The sequence below is a fragment of the Oncorhynchus clarkii genome, chromosome 2 (assembly GCF_045791955.1).
Source record: "Oncorhynchus clarkii lewisi isolate Uvic-CL-2024 chromosome 2, UVic_Ocla_1.0, whole genome shotgun sequence".
Classification (NCBI taxonomy): domain Eukaryota; kingdom Metazoa; phylum Chordata; class Actinopteri; order Salmoniformes; family Salmonidae; genus Oncorhynchus; species Oncorhynchus clarkii.
In genome coordinates this window covers 59,569,351-59,582,111 of record NC_092148.1, presented here as the reverse complement: position 1 = coordinate 59,582,111, position 12,761 = coordinate 59,569,351, and the positions used below count along the sequence as shown (strand labels likewise).

Here is a 12,761-nt window from a genome sequence, read left to right as displayed (position 1 = left end):
TGACAGCACAGGAAATGTATCACTTAAACATCTGCAAACACAAGAACATACAGGTAACTGCCAAAGTAATGGAAACACTTGAATAAATGAGGGATACAAAGTATATTGAAAGCAGGTGCTTCCACACAAGTATGATTCCTGAGTTAATTAAGCAATTAACATCCCATCATGCTTAGGGTCATGTATAAAATATTGGGCAGGCCATTATTTTGGCCATTATTCTGGCTACCGTGGTTATGCCCCCATCTACAGTGCATATGAGTGGTCACTGAATGATTTGATGAGCATGGAAACGATGTAAACCATATGCCATGGCCGTTTCCGTCACTAGATCTCAACCCAATTGAACACTTATGGGAGACTCTGGAGCGGTGCTTGAGACAGCATTTTTCACCACCATCAACAAAACAATGATGGAATTTCTCTTAGAAGAATGCTGTCGCATCCCTCCAATAGAGTTCCAGACAGTTGTTGAATCTATGCCAAGGTGTATTGAAGCTGTTCTGCCTCGTGGTAGCCCAATTCCCTATTAAGAAACTTTATGATGGTATTTCCTTTATTTTGGCAGTTACCTGTACATTATAATAATAGTATCACTCACTATTTTTGTTGGGGTAAAACATTTCTGAAAACTCTGTGCTCTTGTTTGGAGTTCATAGCATGGGTTACAGACTAATCACCCTAGGGCACTGTTAATTATTGAACATACTGTATAATATCACTATCAAACACACAATCAAGTTGAAGAACATATGTGCACACAACCACCTTGAATCGCCAAAGCCTGGGGACATTGGTGTACATATGCAATTCATAAGACTTTGAATCACAGGTAACTTATTTTAAAGCATTGGATATTTATCGTATCAAGTATTTGACCTGCTTAGACACTCAGATCGTTCTTCAGGTTTTGCCAGTACTGACCCAAAAATTATTTTGGTTTGTATACCTTTGTAATACATATAAATCATCTGTAGACTAAAGTGCACAGTTTGTCACTCTATTGTTGAAAAAAAAGGAAGTTCTTAACTAACGTTAGCATAATTGCTAACTAACATTAGTGCAATGACTGGAAGTCTATGGGAACTGCTAGCATGCTAGTAGATGCCATAGGCTTCTGGGCATTATGCTAATGCTAATTAGCATTGGGTCACAAAACTACCTCTAACTTCCTTCATACTGGATGCAGAGACATAACAATGGTCTCCATGGATTCATCTGACTCTAGGGAAGTAGATAAAGGGCTTCGTTGCCAAAATCCCAAAGTATCCCTTTAAGCTGCTGTGCTGGCACAGACCACTTCCTCATTCTGATTTATGTTTGTGTAGTTTATTTGGCTCATGTGTTTTAAAATGTCCTGGGTTGACCTTGAATGTTCCTGACAAATTAATCCAAGTTGTAAATGCCAAACTCCCCAATGCAGGAAAAAAGTATTAAAAGAAAACTCACAGAACATTTTAAATGTAATATCTAATGCAACATCAGTTTATGCAATTAGCTGTATATCAAGCTATAGCCAGGTATAATTATATTTTTCCAATGGTCAATAATATTGAAGTGTTGCCTCTGAAAAAGCCAGACGATAGATAATGTTCTAAATAGTTACCATGTTGACCCATTGGTGATTGACAGTTATTACATAGGCTGGTAGTGGGGTTATTACACATCAAATCGTATTTGTCGAATGGGTTATTTAAAGACCAATTAAAAGGCACTCACAGACCCCAGTCATGCTATAGAGGGAGATGACCTTTCTTTATAACCTCTGTCTACCGACCATGTTTCATATCTTATTAGTCTGTTTGCAACTTGAACAGGATCAATAAATGAATAACTATTTTACCAGGGTTATTCATCCATGGAGTTGAATATTAGTTTAATTAAATAGTGACTCCAGCAAGAAAGATAAGCTGGACATATTGGCGAGTGAGTATGAGAGGGAGACAAAAGAAAGAGAGAACATTTATTGCCTCAGGTGTATGATCTACAGTGGGGCAAAAAATTATTTATTCAGCCACCAATTGTGCAAGTTCTCCCACTTAAAAAGATGAGAGGCCTGTAATTTTCATCATAGGTACACTTCAACTATGACAGACAAAATTAGAAAAAAAATCCAGAAAATCACATTGTAGAATTTTTTTTATGAATTTATTTGCAAATTATGGTGGAAAATAAGTATTTGGTCAATAACAAAGGTTTATCTCAATACTTTGTTATATACTCTTTGTTGGCAATGACAGAGGTCAAACGTTTTCTGTAAGTATTTACAAGGTTTTCACACACTGTTGCTGGTATTTTGGCCCATTCCTCCATGCAGATCTCCTCTAGAGCAGTGATGTTTTGGGGCTGTTGCTGGGCAACACGGACTTTCAACTCCCTCCAAAGATTTTCTATGGGGTTGAGACCTGGAGACTGGCTAGGCCACTCCAGGACCTTGAAATGCTTCTTACGAAGCCACTCCTTCATTGCCCGGGCGGTGTGTTTGGGATCATTGTCATGCTGAAAGACCCAGCCACGTTTCATCTTCAATGCCCTTGCTGATGGAAGGAGGTTTTCACTCAAAATCTCACGATACATGGCCCCATTCATTCTTTCCTTTACACGGATCAGTCGTCCTGGTCCCTTTGCAGAGAAACAGCCCCAAAGCATGATGTTTCCACCCCCATGCTTCACAGTAGGTATGGTGTTCTTTGGATGCAACTCAGCATTCTTTGTCCACCAAACACGACGAGTTGAGTTTTTACCAAAAAGTTATATTTTGGTTTCATCTGACCATATGACATTCTCCGAATCTTCTTCTGGATCATCCAAATGCTCTCTAGCAAACTTCAGACGGGCCTGGACATGTACTGGCTTAAGCAGGGGGACACGTCTGGCACTGCAGGATTTGAGTCCCTGGCGGCGTAGTGTGTTACTGATGGTAGGCTTTGTTACTTTGGTCCCAGCTCTCTGCAGGTCATTCACTAGGTCCCCCCGTGTGGTTCTGGGATTTTTGCTCACCGTGAGATCTTGCGTGGAGCCCCAAATCGAGGGAGATTATCAGTGGTCTTGTATGTCTTCCATTTCCTAATAATTGCTCCCACAGTTGATTTCTTCAAACCAAGCTGCTTACCTATTGCAGATTCAGTCTTCCCAGCCTGGTGCAGGTCTACAATTTTGTTTCTGGTGTCCTTTGACAGCTTTTTGGTCTTGGCCATAGTGGAGTTTGGAGTGTGACTGTTTGAGGTTGTGGACAGGTGTCTTTTATACTGATAACAAGTTCAAACAGGTGCCATTAATACAGGTAACGAGTGGAGGACAGAGGAGCCTCTTAAAGAAGTTCTGTGAGAGCCAGAAATCTTGCTTGTTTGTAGGTGACCAACTAAATTTACTTATTTTCCACCATAATTTGCAAATAAATTCACAAAAAATCCTACAATGTGATTTTCTGGATTTTTTTCTCTCATTTTGTCTGTCATAGTTGAAGTGTACCTATGATGAAATTACAGGCCTCTCTCATCTTTTTAAGTGGGAGAACTTGCACAATTAGTGGCTGACTAAATACTTTTTTGCCCCACTGTATAAACAACGTAACATTCTGAGGGTTTTCAATGAAGAAGAGTCTGTTCTGAATCAGATTGTCAAACTCTATTCCATCTTCATCACTTCCTGTTCTGTTTCTGTCTTCGTGTAAGCTCCATGTGATGACCTTTGAAACAGGATCCAAGAGTTTTCTTCTTTCTGTAGCACAGAGGCAGATTAGGGTCTTTCCTTAACCCCAAATACACTGTACACCAATAAAAATCACGTTACACAAACTCATTGGTGTTGTTAGTTGGTATGTTAGGTCAGTGTAAATCTAAACACAACCACCATTTGATCACCCCTCAGGACATTCAATTCTGTAAACAGGCATGTTCTTCCGGCGCCGACAGAAATGGCCGCCTCGCTTCGCGTTCCTAGGAAACTATGCAGTATTTTATTTTTTTACGTGTTATTTCTTACATTGGTACCCCAGGTAATCTTAGGTTTCATTACATACAGTCGGGAGGAACTACTGAATATAAGAGCAACGTCAACTCACCATCATTACGACCAGGAATATGACTTTCCCGAAGCGGATCCTGTGTTCTGCCTTCCACCCAGGACAATGGATCGAATCCCAGCCGGTGACCCAAAACAACGACGTTGTAGAAGGGGCAAACGAAGCGGTCTTCTGGTCAGGCTCCGGAGACGGGCATATCGCGCACCACTCCCTAGCATACTACTCGCCAATGTCCAGTCTCTTGACAACAAGGTTGATGAAATCCGAGCAAGGGTAGCATTCCAGAGAGACATCAGAGACTGTAATGTTCTTTGCTTCACGGAAACATGGCTCACTCGAGAGACTCTATCAGAGTCGGTGCAGCCATCTGGTTTCTTCACGCATTGCGCCAACAGAGACAAGCATCTTTCTGGTAAGAAGAGGGGTGGGGGGGTATGCCTTATGATTAATGAGATGTGGTGTGATCATAACAGCATACAGGAACTCAAGTCCTTCTGTTCACCTGACTTAGAATTCCTCACAATCAAATGTCGACCGCATTATCTACCAAGGGAATTCTCTTCGATTATAATCACAGCCATATATATTCCCCCCAAGCAGACACATCGATGGCCCTGAACGAACTTGATTTGAATCTATGTAAACTGGAAACCACATATCCTGAGGCTGCATTCATTGTAGCTGGGGATTTTAACATTTTATGGCTGCAGGGGCAGTATTGAGTAGCTTGGATGAAAAGGTGCCCATTGTAAACAGCTAGCTCCTCAGTCTCAGTTGCTAATATATGCATATTATTATTAGTATTGGATAGAAAACACTCTAAAGTTTCCAAAACGGTCAAAATATTGTCTGTGAATATAACAGAACTGATATTGCAGGCGAAACCCTGAGGAAAATCAAAACAGGAAGTGGCTTCTATTTTGAAAACTCCATGTTCCATAGCCTCCCTTTGCTGGATTTAAAGGGATATGAACCAGATTCCTTTTCCTATCGCTTCCTCAAGGTGTCAACAGTCTTCAGACATAGTTTCAGGCTTTTATTTTGAAAAATGAGCCAGAACAATAACATCGCGTCAAGTGGTCACATGAGTTTTGCTCGCACAACAGAATTTGGACAGCCATTGTTTTCCCCTCTCCTTCTGTGAAAGACATTTGCGGTTGATATATTATCGATTATATATTTTAAAAACAACCTGAGGATTGATTATAAAAAACGTTTGACATGTTTCTGTGGACATTATGGAAACTATTTGGAATTGTCCTCAAAGCGAGATTTTATTTATTTAGTCTGTCTGGGAGCAAGACATCCAGGTCCGGGACCCATTCTGCTGTTCCCACATGCTTCAAGAGGGCCACCATTGTTCATGTTCCCAAGAAAGCTAAGGTAACTGAGCTAAACGACTACCGCCCCGTAGCACTCACTTCCGTCATCATGAAGTGCTTTGAGAGACTAGTCAAGGACCATATCACCTCCACCCTACCTGACACCCTAGACCCACTCCAATTTTCTTACCGCCCCAATAGGTCCACAGACAACGCAATCGCAACCACACTGCACCCATCTGGACAAGAGGAATACCTTTGTGAGAATGCTGTTCATCGACTACAGCTCAGCATTTAACACCATAGTACCCTCCAAACTCATCATCAAGCTCGAGACCCTGCGTCTCAACTCCGCCCTGTGCAACTGGGTACTGGACTTCCTGACGAGCCGTCCCCAGGTGGTGAGGGTAGGTAACAACATCTCCACCCTCAACACTGGGGCCCCACAAGGGTGCGTTCTGAGCCCTCTCCTGTACTCCCTGTTCACCCACGACTGCGTGGCCATGCACGCCTCCAACTCAATCATCAAGTTTGGGGACGACACTACAGTGGTAGGCTTGATTACCAACAACAACGAGACGGCCTACAGGGAGGAGGTGAGGGCCCTCGGAGTGTGGTGTCAGGTAAATAACCTCACACTCAACATCAACAAAACAAAGGAGATGATCGTGGACTTCAGGAAACAGCAGAGGGAGCACCCGCCTATCCACATCGACGGGACAGTAGTGGAGAGGGTAGTAAGTTAAGTTCCTCGACGTACACATCGCGGACAAACTGAATTGGTCCACCCGCACAGACAGCGTTGTGAAGAAGGCGCAGCAGCGCCTCTTCAACCTCAGGAGGCTGAAGAAATTCGGCTTGTCACCAAAAGCACTCACAAACTTCGACAAATGCACAATCGAGAGCATCCTGTCGGGCTGTATCACCGCCTGGTATGGCAACTGCTCCGCCCACAACCGTAAGGCTCTCCAGAGGGTAGTGAGGTCTGCACAACGCATCACCGGGGGCAAACTACCTGCCCTCCAGGACACCTACACCCCCGATGTCGCAGGATGGCCATAAAGATCACCCCGCTATCATCCAGAAGGCGAGGTCAGTACAGGTGCATCAAAGCAGGGACCGAGAGACTGAAAAACAACTTCTATCTCAAGGCCATCAGACTATTAAACAGCCACCACTAACATTGAGTGGCTGCTGCCAACATACTGACTCAAATCCAGTCACTTTAATAATGGAAATTGATGTAAAAAATGTATCACTAGCCACTTTAAACAATGCCACTTAATATAATGTTTACATAATGTTTACTCATATCATATGTATATACTGTACTCGATACCATCTACTGCATCTTGCCTATGCCGTTCTGTACCATCACTCATTCATATATCTTTATGTACATATTCTTCATCCCTTCACTTGTTGGTTATTACTGCATTGTCAGAACTAGAAGCACAAGCATTTCGCTACACTCGCATTAACATCTGCTAACCATGTATATGTGACAAATAACATCTGATTTGATGTCAATGGTGGGTGTAGCTGGTACATGGAAGTCAGGCGCAGGAGAGCAGAGATGAATGGACAAAGCACTTTACTTAGGCAATCATAATACAGAACTCAACCGCGTCACAAAACAAATGCCCAAAGAACAAGTGACGCAGCACAAGGTACAAAACCCAAGTACAAAGTACCGGCTGCCACAAAGCACGGGTATAAAACAAAACCCAGGCGCAAACCAGCCGGAAGCATACCAACCTTGACAATAAACAATACCCCACACAGACATGGAGGAAACAGAGGGCTAAATACACATGTAAATTAGTAGGAGATGTAAACCAGGTGTGCAGGAAGACAAGACAAAACAAATGGAAAATGAAAGGTGGCTAGGCGATGGCTAGAAGTCCGATGACGTCGACCACCGAACGCCGCCCGAACAAGAGGAGGAACCGACTCTGGTGGAAGTCGTGACAGTACCCCCCTTGACGCAGCAGCGCGCCAACACCGGCCTCGGGGACGACCTGGAGGGCGAGGTGCAGGGCTGTCCGGGCAGAGACGGTGGAACTCCCGCAGCATTGAAGGGTCCAACACGTCCTCCACCGGAACCCGGCATCTCTCCTCTGGACCGTACCCCTTCCAGTCCATGATGTACTGAAGGCCCGGAGTATGCCGGGGCCCCCCCCTGGACATCGAGGGGGCGGAGGAACCTCCCGCACCTCAAACTCCTGGAGCGGGCCTGCCACCACCGGCCTGAGGAGAGACACATGGAACGAGGGGTTCATACGGTAATCGGGGGGAAGCTGTAACCTGTAACTCACTTCGTTCAGTCTCCTCAGGACTTTAAATGGCCCCACAAACCGCGGGCCCAGCTTCCGGCAGGGCAGGCGGAGGGGCAGGTTTCGGGTCGAGAGCCAGACCCAGTCTCCCAGTGTGAACACCGGGGCCTCACTGCGGTGACGGTCAGCGCTGGCTTTCTGGCGCAGCACGGCGCACTGAAGGTGAACATGGGCGGCGTCCCATGTCTCCTCCCCGCGCCGGAAGCAGTCATCCACCGCAGGAGCCTCGGTCTGACTCTGATGCCAGAACCGGCTGATACCCCAGTACCCACTGGAAGGGGGAGAGGTTAGTGGAGGAGTGGCGGAGTGAGTTCTGGGCCATCTCTGCCCAGGGCACGAACACCGCCCACTCCCCCGGCCGGTCCTGGCAATAAGACCTCAAAAACCTACCCACGTCCTGGTTAACTCTCTCCACCTGCCCGTTACTCTCGGGGTGAAAACCCGAGGTAAGGCTGATCGAGACCCCCAAACGTTTCATGAACGCCCTCCAGACCCTCGAAGTGAACTGGGTACCCTGATCAGACACTATGTCCTCAGGCACCCCGTAGTTCCAGAAGACGTGTGTAAACAAGGCCTCCGCAGTCTGTAGGGCCGTAGGGAGACCGGGCAGAGGGAGGAGATGGCAGGACTTAGAAAAATGGTCCACAATGACCAGGATCGTGGTGTTACCCTGTCAGGGAGGAAAATCGGTAAGGAAATCCACCGACAGGTGCGACCATGGCTGTTGTGAAACGGGTAAGGGGTGTTGCTTACCTCTGGGCAGGTGCCTAGGAGCCTTACACTGAGCGCACACCGAGCAGAAGGAAACATAAACCCTCACATCCTTAGCCAAAGTGGGCCACCAGTACTTCCCACTCAGACAACTCACCGTCCGACCGATGTCTGGATGACCAGAGGAGGGTGACGTGTGGGTCCAATAGATCAGCCGGTCACGGACAGCAGATGGAATGTACAGATGCCCAGCAGGACACTGGAGGGGAGTGGGATCTGCACGTAGCGCCTGCTCAATGTCCGTGTCCAGCTTCCACACTACCGGCGCCACCAGGCAGGAGGCCGTGCGGGAGTATGGGGGTGGGATCCATGGGCCACACCTCTGTTTCTTACAGCCGGGACTGTGCGTCTGCCTTCACGTTCTGGGAACCTGGTCTGTAAGAAAGGGTGAAAACAAAACGAGTGAAAAACATGGCCCACCTTGCCTGGCGAGGGTTCAGTCTCCTTGCCGCTCGAATGTACTCCAGATTGCGGTGGTCAGTCCAGATGAGATGTCTCCACTCCTTCAAAGCCTTGACGACAGCTAACAGCTCCCGGTCCCCCACGTCATAGTTCCTCGAGAAGAAGGCACAGGGGCGGAGCTTCGGTGGCGTACCCGAGCGCTGAGAGATCACAGCTCCTATCCCAGCCTCGGACGCGTCTACCTCTACTATGAACGCCAAAGTGGGATCTGAATGGGCCAGCACGGAAGCCGAGGTAAACGGAGCCCTCAGGTGACCAAAAGCCCTGTTCGCCTCAGCCGACCACTGCAAACGCACCGGTCCCCCCTTCAGCAGTGAGGTAATGCGAGCCGCTACCTGACCAAAATCCCGGATAAACCTCTGGTAGTAATTGGCAAACCCTAGAAACCCGACTCCCACCTCCTTTACCGTGGTGGGAGTCGGACAATTACGCACGGCTGAAATGCGGTCATTCTCCATCTCCACCCGAGGTGGAAATGCGGTACCCTAGGAAGGAGCCTTGACGTACAGGTCATGCTCCAACAGACGACCAAGCACAAAGTACAAAACCCAAGTACAAAGTACCGGCTGCCACAAACACGGGTATAAAACAAAACCTGGCGCAAAACAGCCAGAAGCGTACCAACTTGACAATAAATAATACCCCACACAGACATGGAGGGAACAGAGGGCTAAATACACATGTAAATTAGTAGGAGATGTAAACCAGGTGTGCAGGAAGACAAGACAAAACAAATGGAAAATGAAAAGTGGATCGGCGAAGGCTAGAAGACTGGTGACGTCGACCACTGAACGCCGCCCAAACAAGGAGAGTAACCAACTTCGGCGGAAGTCGTGACAAGGCAATAGATGAGAAACTGTAGACTTTTTTTTTTTCTTGTGGAAAATAACTGCTTTCATAATTTCCCAAATTGAGTCATTTGAGTGTTGATATGTCAGGGATGACAGAGATAGGGGAGGGTTTGATCTGGTGGACAATGACCTGAGTGGACTGACTGCCACTGTACTGAGGAGACAGATGCATCAATTTGGATGGAGTGCAGCTCAGCTCAGCTCGGTAAGCCCTGACAATGGCTGCTCTGTGACAATGATGGAGTGGCACACAGAAGCATTGAGATGTGACCCATTCACACTGGCAGAAAGGGCCCCCCCTCGCCCCCCCCCCCCCCCCCCTTCTCGCGCTTCAGGGGACATGATAGAAGAAAGTGATGAGCTCCTCTGCACAGCGAGGGGTTGGTTAAATATCCCTTAAGTACACAATCCAGCCGTGCTAGTCACTTTGTTAGCCCATGTTGTGGTATTTGGGGAAGTGACTGGGGGCTGTCATTTTTCTTTGAATCCAGGGAGGGATCTTGATAATGTCAACTGGTGCAGTGAATAATACAGTTAAATGATATTTCAGTGATATTGGCAAGATGTTACAACAGGCTCCATACTCTTTATATCTCTTGGTCTTTTGGTCAAATGTGATATCTGGTTTGAATTACACATGTTGCCAAACAAAAGAAAAACAGAAAAAGCCTCCCTGTCAGTGTGGAAGAACATTGCTGGGATAAGATGGATCGCACAGGCATTCAAACACTCACTGACGTAGACACACACGACTCTGCAGCGATGTGTGGGATGTGAAATATGCTGGATATGGGAGGCCTCTGGAATCCAGGAAGGAGCTGAGTATTGCTGGCAGGAACTCACTTGTGAATCCCAGAGTGAACAACACTCCTAGAACTCACTTCTTAAGCAACTCTCCCTCACTGTAATACACATGTACTTACACAATCCCTCTCTTTCTCCCTCAAGCTTATACTCAAGTACTGTATAGTTACACTCCCACAGCACAAGGTAGAAAACCTGGCTTCACCTTCAGCCTTGCTGTGGAGCTGTCAGAACATGCACACCTTAATGATACTGTAAACAGGCTAGCAGATAAGTATGTGAGTGTCTATTTTCCTGTGAGCATGATCATCTCAGGGTAAATTATGTTAGAGTCAGAAAGCAGTCTGTCCACCGGTGTGACAAGGATGCAAATTAACTCCCTAAAGTCGCTAATCTAATTAATATGGTCCCCATAGACACCACACAACACCTGTCTCACCCATCCTCCACTCAGCTCCAACTGGGCTAAGTCACATACTTACACAGTACATCCCACACGAGATTACCCTAACAGATCACACACACACACACAAACATCACAATAAGCACAGTTTAAAGATTTGATCTCACCCTGCATCCTCAATTACTAGAGTCTGTAGCCCTTACTGTGACTTAATACTGAGCCATGAATCTTTATCTTCACCTGACTAGTACGGCCTCACCCAGAACACTGTAACCAGTCTCTCAGTCCCCTGCCCTTACTCCACCACTCAGTCCGCTTGTCTGGACCTGAACCAGCACTGCTGGAGGCGATTGATTGACCTAATATAAACAACATTCAACACTCATTCAAACAAACATTCAAATTACACATAGGGTTAAGGCTCTGTTTGAAATCGGTCTTTACCCCTCTATCAGTCTCTTACCCACTACAAACTGAACTAAACTACAAGTCATAAAAGCAGACTGCTAGAGGCTTATAGATTACTAGATGAAGTAATTAGGCAGTCGAGTTCACATCTGTTGAACAAAACTACCGGTGACGGGGGAAAGGGGGTATGGGATGGGGGAGGTGAGAGAATAGAGGCAAATATTAAATTGTTGGAGAGGAGAGAAAAGGGGTTAGCCAACAGAGGGATTGAGTAGCAGGGAGGGGTTCTTATTGACAAGCTTTAGAACAGAAAAGCTTGTCCTGAGAATGTGATTGGCTGAGCCTGACAGTAGTGACCATGACAACATATGCTACTCCCATAAGCCCCCCAGAGACAGTTACTATGTGTACTCTAGACTAGGGCGGCACAATCACCCAGCCCTCCTTTCCATGTCAATGAGCGCTTTAGACACAAACAAAGAGACCAGCAAGCTTGAAAAAAAAAAAAACGGTTTTATTCAGAAATGATTGATCGTGTGCCCAGTTCAGTTTTTAAATGTCTCCGTAAATCTCCTACATAACATTGCTCTCAAGAATAAATCAAAGGTTAAACTCTTAGAGAAAATAAAAACATTCATTTTTGGGGTTTAATCCAAATAAAAAGAGGCTACAACAGAGAGATGGCTGCTCCTGGGTTGGGCCGACTGACAGTGCTACAGCCCTGCCCTATTGGTTTGTGTTCCATAGGCGAATCTTAGTCCCACCCCCGAGTGGAGGATAGCCAATAACAGTGTAGTGTCCACAAACACAACTCCCATGATGCCCTTCTCTCCATGGGAGATTAAGGCAGTAAACACAGTGGGGTATACCTTGGGGGTGGATTGGGAGACGAGACTGCTGGGCAGGAAAAACCTCTATTGGCCAATGATGCATGTTTGGACTACAACCACAGAGGAAGATACAGTAAAAGCACAATGATGATAAGTCCAATCAGAGAGAGAAAGATAATCATTCTGCCCTTCTGACATACAGTACAGTAACGCGTCTTTTCCAGTAGTAACACAAACACAGCACCACAGATTGAGATAGTTCTAAACGTTGTGGCGCAGCTGAGATGAGTGAGATGATGCACAGTACAGTAGATAATCAACCATGACCTAACTGGTAAGAGGGCTGAGGATAGGACTGTAGGCATATGTCTAAGTGTGTCTCAATGTGCTTTTTGTTGTTGTTGTTGTGTTTCTGTGTGTGCGTGTGTGTTTGTGCATGTGTGTATGTGTGTATATCCCCCTCTCTCTCTCATCCAGGCATGGAGACCCCTCCCTCCCCCAAAAGGTAGCAGCCCCTCCCCTGCCCTTGTGGACTTTGCTCTACTCTCCC

At 46.2% G+C, this 12,761-nt stretch overlaps 1 protein-coding gene across 1 annotated transcript in view; it reads right to left on the bottom strand.

Moving 5' to 3' along the window:
* Positions 1-11,878: 11,878 nt before the first annotated feature.
* Positions 11,879-12,761, bottom strand: part of LOC139370983 (coactosin-like protein) — a 12,011-nt gene continuing 11,128 nt past the window's right edge. Inside the window, exon 4 of the mRNA XM_071110938.1 lies at positions 11,879-12,761. This exon is cut by the window's right edge and continues 101 nt beyond it. Within this exon, the coding sequence (XP_070967039.1) occupies positions 12,752-12,761 (10 nt within the window). The 3' untranslated portion in view covers positions 11,879-12,751.